Source organism: Colletotrichum truncatum (genome assembly GCF_014235925.2).
Source record: "Colletotrichum truncatum strain CMES1059 chromosome Unknown Contig_0002, whole genome shotgun sequence".
In the NCBI taxonomy this organism is placed as follows: Eukaryota; Fungi; Ascomycota; class Sordariomycetes; order Glomerellales; family Glomerellaceae; genus Colletotrichum; species Colletotrichum truncatum.
Window position 1 is genome coordinate 2,467,130 of NW_027222399.1, and position 20,612 is coordinate 2,487,741.

Here is a 20,612-nt window from a genome sequence, read left to right on the forward strand (position 1 = left end):
ACTTTCGATCTTGTGATACTCTGATAGCTTCTCTCACAACCGAATCTACTCCATTCACGTCAACCCTATCGTCTACCATTGGAACTGGCACACTTGTCATTCTCGAAGCCTCCAGGAACGACCTTGTTAGACGCACACCCATAACCATCCTGTACGACCCAAAAGAGGCTGCTCCGCCAAGTATAACACCTCCGAAACGAATTTTATATCTCTGCGCCAGCCTCAAAGACTCTTCTAAGAAGCGGCCGAAACAGATTAGATAATCTACTGAGCAAAAGGCGGAAGAAGCTATCAAGTTCCAGCGGCAATAACCGAAGTTGGAGGATCTTGTGTTACATTTTCCAACAAACAAGATTTTTCATCATCCAACTTGCACAAATAGCGGTCATCCAAGTGGGGGATATTTTTCAAGAATAGGCCGTCGTCTTGTCTGGTGCAGGTGTTGGAAGAGTGACGGTCTAGCAGTCGAGCCATTGGAGACAAGCTTATCACCTTGGCTATACGAAGCCAAACCCCGCGCTTCACACAAGCGATGAGTCGAAGACTCGGGGTCGGACTCTAACCTAGACACCAAAGACCTGGATCAACTCGGTAAGTTCTTATCAAGCAGACCAAGAGTTCTGGATCTGGATCTGGATTTGGGCGAGCAAGGCATGGGTAAACTACCCTGTATTGAGCTCAGTACATGGCGCTAATTATGTCAGATTACTATAAGCCGTACGGCTCGGTACATTAATATCATGACATCAGTCCGCGGTGCTGTTACAAAAGTTTCGAACAGCATTGCTGGCTACGGTAGGGTTACATAGACCGAGAATAATGTCTAGCCTAAGTCTAACTCCAATAACAGTTTATCCTCGCAACTATAGTGCCACTGAACGCCACTCTCATGATGAGCAATCTGGAACCATTAATACCAAACGCATCAAGTTGGAGGCCGATGCCGACTCCGTAGATACCGCAGTTACTCTGGAACAACGTCGAGCTACCGATCCGCAATCGTCTTTGAAGACCAATCTCGTTTGGGTGGAAGAATCAACCAGAGCCGCTCACTGGCATCAAGTAGCTTTACTTGTTCAGGCACTGAAAGATATTGAGCATCGTCTTCAGGAGAGGCATCTTGAGGCAAAAGCTAGCTCGTCCATCTCTCTATCAGGCAAAGAGTGCTGTCATCAATGTGGCTGCTCTTTAAGCATTCATCGCCAGACATTCCTCCAAACTGCTGCCATTATCGAGCACATTTATTCTCAAACTTTCCTGGCAAGACTGAAGGAGATCTCAAAACAGCCCCACTCGAAAATGGACTACGCAACAGACCCAGACGAGTACCTCGCTATCTCGGCCGCGAAGTTATTTCTTGACGACCTACCAGAGGACACTGTGTCTTCCTTGGCCGAAGCAGGTGTGATGCCCAGGGTTGTTAAGGGTGTCAGTGCCGACTTGGGCGCTATTAAAGATCAGAAGCCAATGCCTGGGCTGGTCCAGAGAGCTGGCTTTGTTGGCAAAATGATGAAGTTTTTTCGAGGACGCGACAGTTTCGGATTTGATTCTTCAGCCCAAACCATGCCTGGTAGCTTCCCAGACGCGCGAATCAAGGAGTCTGTATGCGAGGAAGATAGTTTATCACAAACTAAATCTGAGGAAAGAGGACGGAGGACAAATACCACAAAGCCGTTCATGCCTGTCACACAGACAGACACCTACAACTACATCCGAGAACACTTGGCTGGGATGGAGATCAAGGGCCGGTCTCTACAGAACAAGACACCAGCAGGGACCATGCCTTTCTCTAAAGTAAATACAGGTCTCATCCCTAAAAAAGAAAGACAGTCGCTAGCGCTGAAGCGCCTGCAGAGGTCTCGAGGTTTGAAGAAGGTACAATTCTTAACATCTGCGAGCCGGTCTTTGCCCCCGCCAGCCAAACCGGCAGGCTTCTTATATAAGATATTCGGCTCTCGCAATGACAATCCCCTCAGCTCTTCACTCCGATATGCCCAAGATAATAGTGTTTCAGGCAACATACAAACTGGCGGATCTCCTGACAGTCGGAAATGTGGGAAGCCAAGCGAGAAGTTGAGCAAAGACCTGGAGACGGACAACACAGCGGGGGGTAGTGATGAGGAAGATACCATGACTAGATGCCGACTGAAACTTGTGCAGCATTTGAATGAATCTTTGGACGGGCACAAAACCAATAACCCACCCAGAGGGGACGAATCTACGTTGATCCCGGCTAGCCCACTCAGCCCTCCAACACTCGCAGGCTTAAGAATTTCAGACGATAAAGAGGGCGAGCTTGACGACTTGAGTGCCGCTTTACAACTAATGCTCGATGAGGACGAAGCTCAACGAAAAGCTGAAGAAGCCAGAAAAGCCAAAGAAGCAGATGAAGAAAAGCTACGCAAGACTGGTGGGCTACGTGTCCCTCGGAAACGTCTGGTCACGCCACTTTCAGCAAACTGGTCCCAGCGAGTTCAGGATACAGTTCGGGCCCAGCCTCATCAGGTACTATCAGTTACAGCTGAGAGTGTTGAGCTGAGGCGGCACGATTTCTTGAAAGTCGTTCCCGAGACTGAATGGTTAAACGACGAGATTGTCAACGGCTCGCTACTATGGCTGGATCGATATATTAACGAAGCAGCAGGTGCTGTGGATATTCGCTCGACCAAGAGGGTGTGCTTAGCCATGAACTCTTTTTTCTACAAAAGGCTAGAGGATAATGGTGTGCATAATACTGAACGAGCACTTCGACGGTTTGGAGTAACGAAGGCCAACTTCCTCAATTTGGAGACGATCCTCATGCCAATCTGCAAGAGCAACCATTGGACTTTACTTGTCATCCGGCCACAGAAACGGACAATCTCACACATGGATTCGCTCAACCCGCGGGGATCGCCAATCCACACCAAGAGAGCCTTAGAATGGATCAAGGCCTTGTTGGGTGATGATTTTCGAGAAAGCGAGTGGAGGACTGTACGGCATGATGCTCCTGTTCAAGACAATGGATATGACTGCGGGGTATTTACAATCACCAACGGAATATGTTTGGCTCTAGGGCTCAACGCCATTGATGCTTACTCGAACGATGAGCTACCACTTCAGCGCCTACGGATTGCAGCGATGCTTCTGAACAAAGGCTTCAAAGGCGATTTCGATCTCTCGGACCTTTGAGGAACGGAAACGCCGTATAAGCAAATGTGGCAGTTTCATACAACAGTAAGCGTACTTGCAATTGCGCGGAGCTCTGATATTGGCATGATAGGGGAAGAGGTCAGATAGGACAAGAAGCAAACTCGGACTTGGTTTTTGGGTGACCCTCACTTTTGCAGGAAGTCTGTGAGGTAAGTTTTGGGGCGTTGACAAAAGTTGTTTAAGGTTTAGGGATACCATATGAAACCGAAAGACGGTTTCTCATGTAATGATTTATGTATTTCAACTAGCCCTCCTTTGCTTCTTGATATTGTTGATTGTATCGGGAATGGTAGAACTCGCCTACTTGCTTGTCTTATCATGGCAATGAAGCAATAAATGCAGGAGAAACAGCCACCCAAACTCTAGGGAAACAGGGGTTAAAGATGTAATCGTGTCGACTTAGCCATTCGGTTCCAAGCCTAACATTAGTTTGTAACCAGACTAGATAGGCGGAAGCTGATCCAGAGAATGGTCCGCCGCTGGATTTCTTCTTCTTTCTTTCTTCCTGTCTCTCTTTTCCTTCGATGTTTTCCTTCGGCCGATATTCATGTCAACCTGACGACGAGAAAAACCAATGATTGTTGACTCATTTCTGCGGATCCGGGAGGTGATTTTTGCACGAATCTCCACCTACAATTCTAGCCCAGGCCGGGCCTACAGGCTAGTGAAATATTGGACGACACCAATCATGATGGTATTCAGCTAAAGATTTGGCTATATCTTGCGGCAGGCAATAGGTGGGCAGGCAGGCAGGCAGTTTCAGGCGCGGAAGACGAGCAGTGTGGAGTAGCTTCGGGCGCGGGACGAGAGGCGGTTCCTCATACATCCAGTACCAAAAAGCTCCGCCATGTCCGCCAAGCGTGGCCCACGATCTGCTCAGGGTTCAGGCGTTCCGTTGCCCGTCGTGACACAAGTTGAGGCAGCTGCCAAGGGACGGGAAGAGGTGGGATCGGAGTCAAAAGGACCCAGCGACTCAGGAAGGTGCATTGTTGAAGCGTTTGACGCTTCCTGGTGGCGACTTACAGAGGTCAAACGTGAAAAATGAGTAGGGCGCATGGGACAAACCGCGGCGTGGCGGGCATACCGCGGGGGTTCGTGCACAGCGGGCACTCCGCAGCCGACAAGGCCGAACACGACCCTTAAGCTGTCAACACGACGCAGAAAAAAAAAAACATTGTGATAGTCGCCATTGAGGATGCTACTCAGGTGTCATGTTATCAAGGATGAAAGGGTGACAGGGCAACGGGGAATACAAAGGGGTTCGATCTGCGGGATGTTCCTGCCAAACCTGCGCTCCGTCCAAACCCGGCGTGAGAAGGAAAAAAATTTCAAAAATCGCAGGGAAGTGACCTGCGCTTCACTGGTGAGGCTATCATCGGAGACGGGCTGGCCGAAAGCGATGCGCTGTACCAACCAAGCCGGGAGTTGTTGGGTTCACGAATCGAGGCAAAGCGGCTGCGCATCTGGTCTTCAACTTGCAAGGGGCGGAATAGAGAACTCCGGCCAGCAACGGGTGGAAATGAAGACAAGACGACTTCGTGAGCGGTTGGCAGTTTGAGAGGCAGACAAGCGACGGCAACAACTCACAAGTGACTGGATGCTGACTAGTACATTAAGTAAGGATTACTTAGTCGAGGGTCCAGTCCCTCGCGCTGTACACCCAGCTCTTTGGCGCGCGTTGAACGTGGAGACAACGTTGCTAGGCTGGCGTTTCTTAATTTGCTGCCAATGCGGTCAATGAACTGTTGATGCCTTTAGATATCTAAGGAATTGCGTTGAAGAGTCAGATGGGTCACTGTCAAAACGTCCCGCTTTGGCAACTGATATGGATCCATCACAGCGCTACAGGAAACGAGAACAAACGTAGACGAGAGGATTGGGAAAGAGACCAAGCGAAGGCAGTGACAGCAGAGTACTGAATGCCTACCTACCTACCTAGGCAAAAATAGGTTGTGTCCATACTTGTTGACTGGCTTCTCCCGTGCAGTTGGAGATATGACCTGAATTTTTATTTTTTATTTTTTAGCATTTCGTTATCATCCCCCTTTCAATGTAGCCAAGCAGCCGATACAAAAAAAAAAAAAAAAAAAAAAAGGCCAGTACGATCTTGTCGGGTGCTCGTGCAGACGGATGCTGCCCGTGTTAATTAGGCTAGCTCAGACATGCCGAGAAACAGGCACCGTCAGGTTGCATAACGGTGTGAAAGCTGGCTTGTTGGGATAGTCGGCCGGCATAGCCTAGAGGTTTTTTGGTCCAATAGTACACACGTGTCTGGGTGGGTATGTATGTACATCCAGGTAATCGATTTATCTACTCTGTATCGTTGAGTGTTGTTTGACTCGTACAACTACAACCGCAGAAATGCAGCACAATGCCGGCCTATTGTAAGGACACCAAGGCTGGTGTCCTCGGTAGGGGGGAAGAGTGAGGATACGTAGTACGGGTGGCTACAGACGGACCAAAAGTCAGGCAGTCGAAGGAAACTGGCGTTTGGCGAATGCACTTGCGCCGTTGACGGGCATGGTCAGAATCTGGAAATTAGGGCACCCGGCGAGGCCGTCGGCGCTACGGAAATTTCTGAGGTGTCGTTGGGTCAGGTCACACTAGGGCTTCCCTTTCCTGGGACTGACCTGTCTGTGGCGCCCTGTACAGCGCGAATCTGCTGATGTCCTGGTCCATGTCGAAGTTCGCTCAATGGCTGCTGATACCTTCCGTTGTGCCAATGATGCGTTCCACCCGCACCCGCACCCGCCCCCCCGCCCGATCAGGGAAGATGAGGGAAGGAAGGGGCTGGCATGGCTGGCAGGGCTGCTGCCGCAGACGGAGATTTTGGCGAAAAGACGTATCAACCAATGATTGCTCCCTTCCCCCCTTTTCGCTATTGCTCGTGGGACGCAAGTGCACTAAGCCAAGACAAGCAGAGTTCTAGAAGCAAGCAATTTGCCACAATGCCGTGCTTTATTCCCTTTCGTCTTCGTCTTCGATATGTTCCATCCGGGCCATTGACAAGGGATGTGCTGCTGACTTTTACACTACCCCAACAGCACACAGACCTGAGCCACGCAATGCAAAGCACTGTCAAAACGGATGCAGAGAAAGTTCTATATGTGTTCCTTTTTCGAACCATGACGACATCAATAACCTTAAGAAACCACCCCTCCCCTCTTGCCCCCTACCATTTTCTTCCTAGTGGAGACACCCTTGTCGCACGTACCTACACCCTTCTTTTAGGGGGAAAAAACACATACGCAGATACATACACACGGAACCATTTTGACGCGCGACGATAATTCCCATCGCGTGGTTGTCATCCAATTCTTCTCGCCAGCATCCTTGGCGCGTTCTTGTCTTGATCGTCATTAGCTAGACTGGGTTCCTCCTATTTGCTTTACCGACCAGTAAGACATCTTGAGATGGATTTTCGACGGCCTCTTTGAAAAGTGTTTATATTCTTCTGGGCAGCCCATCGACTTCGGATACCAAGTTTGCTAAAATCACGAGTGTGTCCGTATTATGGCGATGAACACGGATAGGCCAGAACAAATATGGAATTGTGGCAAATCAAAAAGTGAACCCTTCCGACGCAGATTATAGAAAGAAAGGGCCGAAAATAAGGGGCCGTTCTTAAACGTGGAAGCCCTGGCGACGGAATCGCCGTTGGACTGTGCCATGTCTACAGCGAAATACCACGTATGCACGGCCGGGTAGATAGATGCACAACATACGCACCAACTGCCAGATGTCATGAATCATGCCATTAGTCTGCCGACCTCATTCCTGCAACCAAGCCATTGTATTTTTTTTCTTCTTTTTTTTTTTTTGTCGAAATTGGCTTGACGTATAGTCATACGTTGTGGACGCAGGAGATGTACCCCAGGCAAAGTATTGCTCCAAAATAACGCTGCATGCATGGAAGCGCGGGAGAAAACTTTTGCAGCGCTTCCCCTGTCACGATCCAGCGATCGATCAGTGCTTCTGCTAGTTTGGGGTATATTTCAGGTGTCATGAAAACGCCCAGGTCCGTTTGGGACACAATACCCTTACCCTGCTGCAGGCCCCAGCAGCCAGGTCCTCCACCAAAGGCAAAGTCTCGTAAAAATCCGATGAAGCAATTCCGACACAATCCCTCAACAAATCCGCCCCTTCATCCGAGTTCTGGCTGTTGCTCATTGGCATCAGCGTGTCTGTTGCGTGCCCCGCCCTCGTATGCCTCGTGGCATCGTTGCTCATCACCTTCTGGCAGGCAGTTTGGCCGAGTGCGTGCTAGCATTCCAAGCCCGCCACCACCAGCGTCAGCTCGCATCAAAGTCCAATCCACGACGGCCAGAAAACGTGTTCGTCCGACGGTGGCAAGCCTCGTCGCAAACGGTCGGCAGATGGCACGATACAGACACAAGCTTGAGCACGTGGGGCTCAGCCACAGCCACCCACCGTCGACAGCCTACGTGTTAGTTTTGAACGCCCACTACATCAACGCAAGACGTTCGACAAGATTAGAATGAAAGCTTCCAACGGCAAGCGGTTGATCTTTCTCAATGGGGTTGTGGTGTAGCGCAGAAGCGGATGAGAAATGCATGCTCAGGTAGCCGTCTCTTGTCTAATTGGCTTACTTCCCAGATCATCAACACGGCGTCGGGGTTTGTTGCTCGCAACTTGAGACTTTGAATGGATGCAATGTTGGCTTGGTCAATAAGTTTGAAAATGCAACGTCAAAACCAGCCCAGAGGCAAAGTCTCTGAGCGAGTGGTTTCCACCAATATATGTTTCATTGTTTTGTTGTCTTGGGCCGGACAGTCAATTAATCAATCAGTCGACCGGATTCAGGGCAAAACAAGCTTGGCCCCTTGTCCGGCTCTTCGTTGTTCTCGTCTAAACTGTCTCACTGTCTTATCACTGGCTTGTTGCCATTGATTGGCAGCCACTTCTTGCTCCTCTCGCATGCGGACAGCTGCAGTTGCAGACCACATCTGCAACTCTCTGCTCAACAGCTACGTATGTCTGCAAGTACGTGCCCCAAATCCCTGCACTACTAAGCTTCCGCAAGCTAAGGGCAATCAGAGAGACATTTCTTGCAATCACCACTGTCAGACGAATGAGACCATTAGACGAGACAGGCCTAGAGACAACATGATGAGTGGCACCAACGCATTCCATTGATCCTCAAGGTCTGTCCACGCACATACTGGCCCCTGAGTTCATAACTAGGCGATCTAAGAAGCGGAGGCTTTACACCGTAGCCCTTCGTACACAAGATATGGTGAAGCACGATGGACGCCGAAGCCCGTCCTCCCCCAGCTCCAGATGCTGGCATGAGGTCGCATCTTACAGTCGCTTTCAGTTTACTGCAGCCACCGCTAGATGTTACGCCGCGAGTGCTATGGTATGTCCGTAAATTTCCCGTATTTCAGCCATTGTCCCTGTGCTCACCTACAATGGGGCCACTCTGACCAGCCACACGCCTGTCGCGTCTTTACTTTTCCTGTTAAGGAACCAACAAAGTCATGCAAAACAAGGCACACCTGGTTCATTCGCTACGTACTGTAGTGCCCCTTTCACCCTCGACCCACCACAACATTACACACTAGTCTCTTTCTCGCTGTCTTTTTTTATTATTATTTTTTTCCCTTCCCTCCCGGCCGAAAAGAATGAACCCAAAAGCAAGACCTTCCGTCTGCGTCCATTTTGACATCAGTACCCCATCTTATTCATGCAAACCCCATGCCAAGGCTTCCGTGTGTTTGTCAGGACTGCAGGCGGCAGGCCGCTGCTCAAAGGGGATGGACAAGAAAGCAATTGATGGAGTAGAAACAAACGTAGATGTCGGATCTCGCTTCCACACATCCACACGAGCGACATGTCATCACTCCAGGCCATGATGTGTGGGATCCGTCTCCTCTCGTCCGATAACTGGACAAATGATTTCACATCGCATGCTATTTGCGATTCGGGAGGCTCATGAATAACCAGGCAGAGTGGCTTGGCCCCTTATACCGGTTAGGCCATCACTTGGGTTGGCTTTGGTAACGGATGACAACAGGGTTCTGGAGATGACAATGCAATCACCCAAACATCCTGGCCATCTCTTCATATTATTGATGGTTCTACAACTGAAATACCATTTTGATCTACTACTCGGCGACGGCGGCGGCGGCGGCGGCGAACAGGCTGGATTGGATAATTCTGATGATTCGCCGCGGCGGCCGTAACTCTATTCCCCTTTGTGGGTTATGGGTTTGGGATCGGGTATCCAATGGGAAGGGGCTAGGTGTAGTGTTTGAGGCTCAGCGTCACTTCGCTGCCTTTTGGGCCCTGTATTATGCTGTGGGCCCCGGCTGGCCCCCAATTTGCTCCCCAGCGTCCACTCCCCATGGGAGGTGCCGTTTGCGGGCGCGTCTGGGCCAAGTAATTTGAATTATACCATCGACCATGCGTGCTTGCCTGCGGGTAACTCTCTTCAACTGCCGTGCATGTATGCAACGTCTCAAGAAGGGGGGCATGATCAGTAGGTCCTCGATTGATACTTTCGGTCAATCGTACCCAGTCTCATTCTAGCTTGGAAACATCCCCCCAAGCGGATTGGCCGGGGGGACTTGATTTAGATGAAAAGGGTGGTAGCCAACGGTCGGCCCAGGAGGTTGCAGGCAGTAGAGCCAAATTGAGTGTTCTGTTGAGCAGGCGCGGCGGTGTAAAGAGATGGACAGGTAGGCAGTGATGAGAGCGTGGGTGTGCGAAGTAGCCGTGGCTGGACGGGTGAGCAACCAGGCTCTCTCAACTATCACTTTCTGCTTCCGGCAAGCCGGAGTAGGACGTCGCTAGACAGAGAAGGATCCCAACTGCTTGAGGTACCTTGGTGCCTCGCCATGTATAATCTTGTAGAGCGGGACAGAACTAGCTCGGTTATTAATCAAGGGCATGAACCGCGGTAGAAGAAACCAAATCGGTCCATGCCAAGCATCGGGAAACGCTAACCATCGATACCGTGCGGGCAGCATGTAAAATGCTCTGGATGGGAAGACAAATGAATGAATGGGTTGAAATGATAGGGCGATAAGGCCAGTAGTGCACTGATTACGTCTCCTCGTTAAGCCGTTCGTAACCCAACTGATGATCGCTGAGAGGGAGAATGGTAGCACATGTTGAAATGGCCCACCCACCTGTTTCTTTGATGGCAAGGAAACGGCATCACTGCAGGTCGGGGACTTTAGACCTCTGAAGTGCCGCATCATTGTCACATGGCGTTTGCGGCGATCTGTAAGTCAAGCTACCTTTCACTAGCATACAATCAGTGTTGATCCGACATTGGTGCCATCGCAAGGCGAGCTTGAGTGCTGATCCGCTACGCTAGTGTGCAGACATGGTCTGGGAATGTGAAGGGTTAATTGGACATCATTACCTCAGCGGGCTCTTATGTGAAGGGCCTCGAAAAGGACTAGTGATCCCGTGGTACGAATACATCTCAAGGCATTGAGTAGCCTTTCTAACCGGGTTCTAGCGCGTTTGAATCTGGGGTACTGCGTTGGAGAAAGGATGAGGAAGATCCGGAGGAGGGAACCGACGAGGCAATGACAAATCATGCGCTTGTGTGTAATTAATGGAGGACGTGGAGCGATTGCACATCTGAGAAACAATGCCAAGGTCGAATGCCTGGGGAAGATGCTTTCGAAACATGGGGACACTTTGCTTCGCACAGATAGGGTGGAAGAGCACGATGACGGGCCTACTATAGTAGTCTGTATGTTGCTGAATGGGATGCGCGAATAGGGGACATATGACGCCAGGAAAGGCTGGCCTTAGCAGGTCACGATCCGCATGGTTGTTGCTTGCTTTCGCATGGGTGCAGACGCTCCCGAGAGAAGCCGCTTCGCCTCACTTCAACTTATGGACAACAACAAAATTGTACCAAAGAGCACCAGCCAGCGGTCAACAGGCAGTTGCAGCATGGCCATGCTATCCATGTCCATCAAGCGGCCGCTGGAAAGGGGGTTAGCAGGTCGGATGTTTCTCTCAAGGTGGGCCGGGAGAGTGACACAGTGGATACGGTGGTGCGACGTGTGACGCTAACGGAAGGTGAGAATCCAGCGAGGGAATGATAAGTCACTTCTGCTCCGTTAGAGCTCCGTCACAAGAGAAGAGGGGGAAACTGGGGCGGACCTGGATTCTGGCGTTTTTCTTTTCTTTATTTCTTGCTTTTGCTCTCGTGATATCGCGCAGTGTCTTGCTGCGCCATGATTGATTCATGGCCTACGGGCGAGCTGAGTAGGCTGATGGCAGGTAGCCGGGAGCCACGACAATGATGAGACGCTGGAGACGGAGAGATGACCGACGGAGGAAAAATTGATTGCATTGCATTATTGGGCAAAATTGCAAGCATTGAGAAAGCGGAAGAAACGATTAAATGGCGTGCGCACGGGTAGTGTCGAATGTGTCAAAGCTGAGTAGAGGACCGTAACCCTGGGACGACGATGGGTATGAGAAGGAAGCAAATTCGAAAGACAGCCCCTTCTGTATCCGTACTTCTCCGTACCAAGTGCCACTAAGACCTGAGTGTAGGCTGATGGCATCCCAAGTCCAGTCCGTGACATCAAATTACGCCATTGGCACGCTTTGCGAGGAGCGCCCGTCAATGTGTCACACCCACGCCGCCCGACACCACTGATGGATGAGGACGGAGCATAGCGGATGAGATGGAGATGGGACGGAGGAGAGGAGAATTTTGTGGATGACTACAGAGCACGCAGCTTTGGATTGGATGTTGCAGGCATTAATGGGGGGAGCCGGGCATGGGGCCAAGGGAGGGGAAGCGGCAACCGGCACCATGCCCTGTCACAATTAACGGTTGTTGCTCTCTTTGGTGAGACGGGCGGCGCGCAAAGAACTAATGAGCATGACGCATATCGATAGAAGTGGGAATGCTCAGTGACAACCCGTGCATTGTTGCAGTACGGAGTGCTGGTGAGAAACAGATCCAGATAGCTCTGTTTACACAGGATACAGGAAACACGGTCCCTTTGATTGGGGATGGCATAAAAATTACAACACGGATTCTGCAGAAAACGGACAAAAACGGCCATTCATAGCGCCAGAATCATTCTTGAGAGAGGTAGAAAGGGAAGTTAGGAAGGTCAGCTGGCTCCAAAGCTAGGAAACGTATTTTGAACGGGGGGGATTAAGGAAGGAGGAGAAAAAAAAAAATTAAACGAAAGAAGACACTAGACAGGGAACAAGACGAGCCAGACCGCGACCTAGACCACTATGACCCAGCCCAGCTCCATTGATCCCGTCATCCCTCAACCCTCAGTACCTCATCATCTCTCACAGGCGGCCCTGACCCTGACCCCTACCCTTACCCCTAGGTGTGTGGTAGGGGCCCCTGGCTCTCATTCCTTCCACCCCTTCTTCGAAATGTTCCATGGCTTCCATCTCCCATCTCTACTTTTTATGTTGGCTTTCCCCAAATGGGAACCATCAGCACACTTAGCGCCGCTATTGGCCCGCTCGACCCTCTGTCGAAGCCTTCTAGCGCGCTCTAGTGCGTGTTCCACTCACACCTTTTGGGCTTTTGTCCCAGAAAGGCTCCACCCCATCCTGCTGTGCTGTCACGGCCTGTGTAGCCTTCCATTTTCTCCCGCTCTCTTTTCCCCATCATCCCTCTGTCTGTCTGTCTGTCTGTCTGTCTCCTCTGCGCCCTTCGTTCGACTTATTCCCTTCCCATCCAAATCTTTGCGAGTGGTCTTCTGGCTGCTGCTGCTGCTGGGCCTACAAGGCCCTTGATTGCTACTCATACCTTCCCCCGTCCATCAATCGTGGCTCCCCGGCTCCCCTGTTGCCAATGAGGGTCGGTCAGAAAGGGGGTTTAGGCCCCTGCGATAATGCAACTCCACGCAATGACTGGGCAAAAGAGGAAAGGTTTATGTTTAGGTACTTGAAGACGGGAGGTACTCGGCTTCCTTAGCAAGCCGAAAGTCCCGCCTTCTGCTGGTAGAAAGGTCTTCACAGCCCAACCGCAGCCAAATCCCTCCCCCCGCCTCCGTGCCACTCTGTTGTTGCAAGAGCAACGCGTCACTTGTTAGTCACTACTTACCTCCACAGGTATCCGCTTCGGTTGTCTGTTTGCCTGCTTGTTTAGCGAGCGACTGGTCCCCAGTTACGAGTGTCTCTTGTTCAAGAGAGATTTTCAGCCATAGAGGTCTGATGTACATACAAACAGTTGGAGATAATCCATGATCAGTGGGTATCATTGGGCGCCCTTTGAGCCTCGTGCTTCCCGACAATGATGTGCCTCTGCCCTCTCCCTCTTCCTTCCCTCTCCTACCACCCATCCTCCTGCCTCGTCTTGTCTCCTTTACCCGATGGACCCCTGTGCAACCTGCGCGCAGGCTGTAGGCATTTCCGTACAGGGTGGGTCGGTGCCTTGATGCCGTGGCTCGCTCCCTGAGTGGATGCTCAACAACAGTGTCGCCACAACCGCACATCGCTGGCTCCCACCGGGTTTGTCCCGTGTTCAGAGACCTTCTCCCTCACTCCCTGGCGGGGACCATTCTACTTCACCACCTCATAATCGTAGCCCGCCAATGGCTTCCCACCTCTGCCAGGCCAACCCTGCCAGCGTGTCTTGCCCTGTCCGGCGCGCCGTCCGTCGCCAGGCCCCCTCCAACAGGACAGAGCGATTGTAGGGACTGGGGACCTCCTGGATGTGCTGCTGTTGCTTGTCACTGGTCTGGTCTGGTACTGGTGGATGAGGAATGCGCATGGATGGCATGGGGATGTAGTGAAGGATGGATCTGATTTGATGTACACCCTTCCCTGTTAACGATACCCACCCGGTCAATGTACCGATGAGGTGAGGCGAGGCGGATACGTACCTCGCTTTTGAGTCCTTCGATGGTTTGCTAATGGCCCGCGCTAAGGTGAAGGTTCCTCAGGTACCCATACCCAGCTACGGAGCACTCCCTCGCCTGATGGCCCCATCAGGTGTACTTACGCCTGCCATCCCTTGCCTTACAGTACGGTACGGCCGCCGCCGCCTGCAAGTACGGATACCTGGGCAAAATACCTCCTTCGACTGAGGCAGGATGGCTATGGGGGATCTGGGACGCTTTTAGCTACCTCATGTCCTCTCCTCTTACCCATTCCCATCATTCCTACCGTTAATGCTTCACCTTCCCTCCTCTTCTCAACACTACCGATTCCGCTTAACATCTATAGCATTTCTTTCTTTTTCTTTCTTCCTCTCCCTCAAAGATATACCGCTTGATTCCGTCCTCGACGCCCGTCCACTTTGTGATACCCCCATAGAGAAAACGATACCCGTCCCGCCGAACCTCGCCGCCGTCATCGCCGTAACTCGCACCAACCCACAACCGCCGCCGTCCCTCTCTCATAACGCGCCTCCGCACTCAGATCACTCGTTCGCCAACGCATATTCACTCCTCCCCGTATCAAGTACTATCTCTCCGATCGCCCATTCGTTCTGCACCAAATCAAGAGAGACTCGACCGTCACTGCATCGCAAAGTTTCCTTGGATCAGCATTTCCCAAGCCCCCAAAACCAGCTAGAAAGACGTCACATTACCATTCTGCAAGCCACGAACTACCAAGGTTCAGTCTCGTATCGTAACCGTCTCTCAACCTAGAGAGTGTAAACGTCTACAGGCGAACGCGTGGCTTGGTCGCATTCTGCATAGATCTCCCCAAGCATTCTACCCTTTGGCTACCTTGGTAGTTTGGCGCATTACTCCTGGCGACTCAGTGTTGTCCACGGCTTTCTGCAACCAGCTTTCTACTCGCCTGTTGCCGATTGCGACGAGTCAATTCCATTCCCGTCACCAAGACACTTCTAGCGTCCCCAGCGCTGTCTTAGTGCAAGCCTCGTTTGAAGACCACCCCAAAGCACTACCCTTATCTGCAACGTTCCCTGGGCTATTTACCTCTCGTGGACCCCGTTCGCTCCAGCGCGTCAGTTTTCCTTGCCATAGCTACCTTCATCCTCCTGGTTCGACGCCTCACCTCAACAGCCGTACAACCAGACGACCAACCAACATCCACAGACACCATCGAGCCTGCGAGTGACGAGTGAGAAGGAAACCAAAGCTGGTGCTCGTTGGATCTTGAGGAGACTTCCGACAGTTTAGGGCGACGATTTTAGACCATACACAAACGACAATCGATCAAACCGGCGGCCGTCTATGGGGTCTCAAATGCTAGTCTAGGCGTTTTAGACTGCCATATATCATTGAGCTCTCTGCCCACTGCTTCTCGAAGAGTTGCACATTTGGCACCCTTCTTTCTCTTCCAGAAAAATCGGTGTGGAAATGAAAAGGTCCAGGATACGAAGGCATTCCCCCATCTACCTGAGTCCATCACCATCGCCCGAGAGGGAGTTATCACCACCCGGTCCGGCTTCAAGTACGGGCTGGGAAACCGCCAGAGTTATGTCAAGATCTAGGCCCACCAGCGGGGCCTTGCTGCCAGGCGCCGTTATACTCACACCACCTTCACTTTCGGAGATTCTCTCCAACACTTCCTCTCCGCCATGGACATTAGCTGCTTTCATGGCCTACCTTTCCCAGAACCACTGCCTGGAAACACTCGAATTTACCATGGACGCCGAGCGATACCGAAAGGCCTACGAGCAAATCATTACCAACAAAGAGTGGATCGGCGATGGTAACGATCACGTTTGTTCCTTGTGGGAAAAATTGATGCAAGCATACATAATCCCCTATTCTCCTAGAGAAGTCAATCTCCCATCACCCGTACGGGATCGGCTCATTGCCCAGAGCTGCTCATCCGTTCCTCCTCCGCCCTCAGAACTTGACGAGGCTGTTAAGATCGTTTACGAGCTTATGAACGATTCCGTCCTTCTTCCCTTCATCGAATCAGTCATGCCAAGTCATAGCACTGATATACACATGGAGGACGACATCAATGAGGCGCGGCAAGGCCGCTCGCGTCTTCGGATAGCCGATGACGCAGGTGCCAGGTCTGAAGAACCCAGACGATCTCCTAAGTTTCTACCTCAGCTGACTGTTGGACGTAGTGGAGCTACCAGCCGATCTGCTTCAGCTTCGGGTGAACACACCGAGCGTGAGGGACTGACGGATGATAGTGGAAGCGCCGCTTCCCCGGGTACGGAACCCATGACACCTCCCACTACCCCCCCAACGTCAGACTGGACTTTTAGCACGTCACCTGGAGGGTTTCAACGAGCCCTCACAGCTCACAATAATGGCTGGAAGAAAGTTGGCGCGAAGCTGGGACTCCACCGCAAGTCGCGCTCTAACCGTAGAAACAACCCGCCGTCTTCCGCCCCTGTCGATGGAGACATCACCATGGCGGAATCAAGTCAGAGCAATCCCTTATAGGAATCAGAGGTCATGCCACCCACTACATCCACCACTCCTGCGACGTCCACTTCTCACCTTCCTCTGGACGGCCTCTCTCGCGTCCGACATCTCTTCAATCCATGGGAGGAGCCTCACCCAGGCAGCCGGCTACCTCTGACAGAGAATAGCCATGAGTCTGAGAAGGTTGCGAACACTAACTCACGACACTTGAGTGGTGGATACAAAGGTGGCATGGCCGCAAAAGACGTCAACCCATATCATCATACTCGGCCATGGCTAGTGCGGCGCCCAATCCGTGTTCGAGCACGAATGAACACCCCGGTCCCGCTTAAGATCACCACCGAGATCTCTGAAGAACATGACGCGAAGTCAGTGCCGGTTCCAGCGGTGCGTAATATCGACATCCAGTCTCCTGCAATGGCTTCTCCCGCTCTACCTCCCCACGAATCTGAAGCCGAGCTGGAAAAGACCGATGTCAAGGTTACAGACGGTACAGCCGATGCAGTCATGCCGAGCGAGTTGCCTTTGCCTGCATCCCCGCCGGTCGACTGCCAATTTACCGACTTTTCTAATCTCCTTGGGATCAACGTACGGCCTCCAGCTGAGGAGACTGTCGCTGTAGCCAACGCTGAATCTGGGTCATATTGTCACGCCGCGCCCGAAGAAGACATTTACGGGTGGGATGCTGAACTTGACCGACAAAGCAAACAGAGCAGCCCAGCACTACCATATCCATGCGACCAGGAGTACCAGTACCGACGGACGAGCATGACGAAGCGTAGCCTCCTGCATCGTGTTTTCAGTATGGGCCCTGCCCCAAAAGACGTCAGCATTGAGGTGCGTCGGGCTAGTAGCACCTCTAGCTAATTACACTTGACGATTCAATACCTCGTCCTGGGGCACATCAGCCCTTGGCGAAATTTCGAGAACTTTCCCGCGAAGGATTGATACCATACACTCCACACATTTAACGGCGTTTATTTACATTTACTTTCGACTTTGTATTTTGGCTGTAAGTCAGCTTGGTTGGCGAGAGAGATATCATGATTGCATTATTCGGGAAAGAAAAAGGAATTCATAGACATGGGCTAGGACATCAGGATGAGGAGTTATTGTGGCATTTACAAGGCATGGCCTGGAAAATATCATGATGCATTGCGAGGAGCTTGGCGGGAGCGGTTTGTTTTACAGACATGGAGAAAAGCATTGTTTTGTTTCTCGGTTCTGGGTGGTTGGCAAACCTCACCAGGCCTGCATACTGGCATTTGGATGGCGAGACGAGGTTTACGACCATATCTTTCGAAACAGATGTATTCAATCACGTTATGAGGCAGGACATTAATGTTTTGATGACGAAACTGTATCGAATCTACTTAAACTGACTCAGTATCGTGTGTGAGCTTTGTTGTGCTAGATAGCGTAAACATCATGTGTACCAGTTACTTTTTGAGGTCATTTCATGCTGAATCCGCGGTCACAATAGGGATGCGTTTATTTTCTTGGGTTTTCTCGTGTATTCAGAAAATCCTTTCACAGAAGCCCGCCACATGGCAGACATTTCTTCCCACCCTGCGTCCTTTTCTGTCAATAAGTAAACCAAATCTGAAATTTCGCTATTCGTAATAAACTAACCAATCATTGTTGTCTAGCTAGCCGTTACTTGACAAGGAGTGCAGCCCAGTAGCATATTTCAAATGTAAATAACATAGGACGCGCACATAATGACTTAAACTGACTCTGCACCTTGGACATCTCGCCAAGTCCAGGCTCAACTTCCCCTATTCATCAACAGTTCCGTCATGGCGCGAGTACATTTTGTACTCCAATGAGCTCGCAAGGTCAATCTTACCCTGTTCGACCTGTTTCCTAGTAGCTGAGAGCATTGGCTTGGGCAATCCCATCGACTCGAGGAAGGCGACCGCTATAACATGGTAAGTATATCGGGGGGCTACGTTTTGAAAGAGAAAGCGGGCTATTTACTCTCTCGCCATTCCAGATCTTGGCGGCGCCTGTCCCATTTCAGCTCCTCAGCCATGATATCGATGATTTCTGGCAAGGCTTCAAGCGACGCCTGGGCGTTCAGGAACGCAAGCCGCGTACGCCTGGCAAGAACATCCACTGCTGTCTGGGCATACTCATGTCTAACCGCGTACCTAACTTCCCCATCCACAAACGGATATAATTGAGAGATGCGCTTGCCACGGGCGGGAAATCGCTTATCGGTGGGTCGGCACAATGCAGCGACAGACCAGGCGCGGTCACCATAGCTTTCGGTAAGGTGCTTTGCAACCTCAGTTTCGATGCCGAAATGCTGGATGATATTGATGAACAACGTCTTGCTGAAGCCGTGGGCCCCAATCAACCGGACCTCGTGGGATTTGCAGGTGCCGTCAAGAATGGCACCATCGTCAATGAGTTCTGTGCCGCTGATGCGAGGGGCATTGACGACAGGCTTTGGCTGCAGATTGAACTCACCGATGGCCGCGTCAACACATTCCTCCGCCATTTGTCGGTAAGTTGTCCATTTCCCTCCGGCGCATGTCAGCAAGCCCGATTCGGAGATATGGACAAGGTGATTGCGAACAAGGGATTCTGTGTTCTTGGCCTTAGGGTCCTTAACCAAAGGTCTAATCCCTGACCATGCCGCGAGAACATCGCCTCGTCTGACTTTGATATCAGGGGAAAGATAATGGCTGATCTCTTTGAGAATCCACTCGATGGATTTTTCATCTGGCAGCGGGTTCTGTGAGATAGATGAGGGCTCGTCGGTGGTGCCAGCAATTGTGTTACCCTGCCACGGCAGAAAAAATATGACACGGCCATCAGAGGTGGAAGGGTCAATGAGTCCCATATTCGAGGGGCTGTAGTATCCGGGTAGCTACCAGGACTCGCCATTAGTCGAGCGTAAACAATGAGGACACAATAAGCTTACAATGACATGAACACCAGAAGCGGGGCTAACAATGGCCTTGCAGTTGGGTTCATCCATTTTTCGAATAGAGTCAGTGAAAGGCCCAGTGCAGTTGATGATACACTTTGCTTTTACAGGAACATCTTCAGGTTTCTGACCATCTTTGCTGGCAACAAGATCCCTCACTGTAGCACCGCACAGCTTGCCGTTGGCATCTTTTTGGAGGCTAGTGACCTCCATATGATTAACCACTGTGGCACCGTAAAGGGCAGCTGTCATGCCAATAGATACGTTCATACGAGAATCATTGTGAGCGCCGTCATAGTAAACAAGGGCACCAACAAGATCTGTGCGTTTCAACATTGGGAAAGCCTCCAGAGCTTTGGATCGGGTCAGGAAGTAAGAGGACTCTATGCCCTCGCTTCCTGCTAGGAAGTCGTACGCTTTTGTGCCGGCCCAGTAGTAAGGTGCCTTCCACCACCGGTCAATGGGCAACATAATAGGAAGCCACATGCTTAGGTGGGGTGCTGTCTGCAAGAAGTACTTACGCTCCTTGAGCGCTTCCTTGACTAGTTGATACTGGGCATAGTCAAGATTCCAAACGGCTTTCTCAAGGTACCGCACACCGCCGTGGACAAGCTTGGTACTCTTTGAGGAGGTGCCCGACGAGAAATCGTCTCTTTCAACCATGGCAACTTTCAACCCCCGAGTTGCCGCATCAAGAGCAACCCCGGTGCCGGTAGCGCCACCACCAACGATCAAGATATCATATTCCTCACCCGGCACCATGGCGCTCTGTTTCAAAGCCGCAATATGCTCATAACGTGACTTGGTTTTGGGAAAGCGTGGAAGCTTGAATGTGCCGTCAGCGCCGTAGATAGGCGGTGGTACGGCGGCCGCTTCAAATCCGGGGATGTCGCGAGGCCGATAGCTGTAGTAGACAATGGCACCGCCGATCGTCAAGGCGCTGGCGACCGGGGCGATTCGGCGCAGAATTCGGGTACTGGAACGCGTAGCATGTGCCATCTTGCTCATGTCATCGGGTAGGACAATGGGCCTATCGAGTACACGGGTCGGAAATTGAAGATGACGTTTGGGCGGGGAAGGTCTTGTATGACCCTGTCTATTTCAGGCTGGTTAGCCCATCAAGAAATGCAATATGT

At 51.4% G+C, this 20,612-nt stretch overlaps 5 protein-coding genes across 5 annotated transcripts; 3 read left to right on the forward strand and 2 right to left on the reverse strand.

Moving 5' to 3' along the window:
- Window positions 1-740: 740 nt before the first annotated feature.
- CTRU02_203591 (ulp1 protease family protein) lies at window positions 741-3,171 on the forward strand (the record flags this gene model as incomplete). The annotated part of the gene is made up of 2 exons (XM_036722168.1): window positions 741-795; window positions 851-3,171. The coding sequence occupies 2 exons, from the start codon at window positions 741-743 to the stop codon at window positions 3,169-3,171; spliced, it is 2,376 nt and encodes a 791-aa protein (XP_036585774.1).
- Window positions 3,172-4,039: 868 nt separating this feature from the next.
- On the forward strand, window positions 4,040-4,237 carry CTRU02_203592 (uncharacterized protein; the record flags this gene model as incomplete). The annotated part of the gene is made up of 1 exon (XM_070204233.1): window positions 4,040-4,237. The coding sequence occupies one exon, from the start codon at window positions 4,040-4,042 to the stop codon at window positions 4,235-4,237; it is 198 nt and encodes a 65-aa protein (XP_070061996.1).
- A 7,131-nt stretch (window positions 4,238-11,368) lies between these two features.
- On the reverse strand, window positions 11,369-11,563 carry CTRU02_203593 (uncharacterized protein; the record flags this gene model as incomplete). The annotated part of the gene is made up of 1 exon (XM_070204234.1): window positions 11,369-11,563. The coding sequence occupies one exon, from the start codon at window positions 11,561-11,563 to the stop codon at window positions 11,369-11,371; it is 195 nt and encodes a 64-aa protein (XP_070061997.1).
- Window positions 11,564-15,503: 3,940 nt separating this feature from the next.
- CTRU02_203594 (regulator of G-protein signaling) lies at window positions 15,504-17,405 on the forward strand (the record flags this gene model as incomplete). The annotated part of the gene is made up of 2 exons (XM_070204235.1): window positions 15,504-16,505; window positions 16,557-17,405. The coding sequence occupies 2 exons, from the start codon at window positions 15,504-15,506 to the stop codon at window positions 17,403-17,405; spliced, it is 1,851 nt and encodes a 616-aa protein (XP_070061998.1).
- Window positions 17,406-18,316: 911 nt separating this feature from the next.
- On the reverse strand, window positions 18,317-20,475 carry CTRU02_203595 (Glycerol-3-phosphate dehydrogenase, mitochondrial 1; the record flags this gene model as incomplete). The annotated part of the gene is made up of 3 exons (XM_036722172.2): window positions 18,317-18,459; window positions 18,519-19,416; window positions 19,471-20,475. The coding sequence occupies 3 exons, from the start codon at window positions 20,473-20,475 to the stop codon at window positions 18,317-18,319; spliced, it is 2,046 nt and encodes a 681-aa protein (XP_036585778.2).
- Window positions 20,476-20,612: the final 137 nt, after the last annotated feature.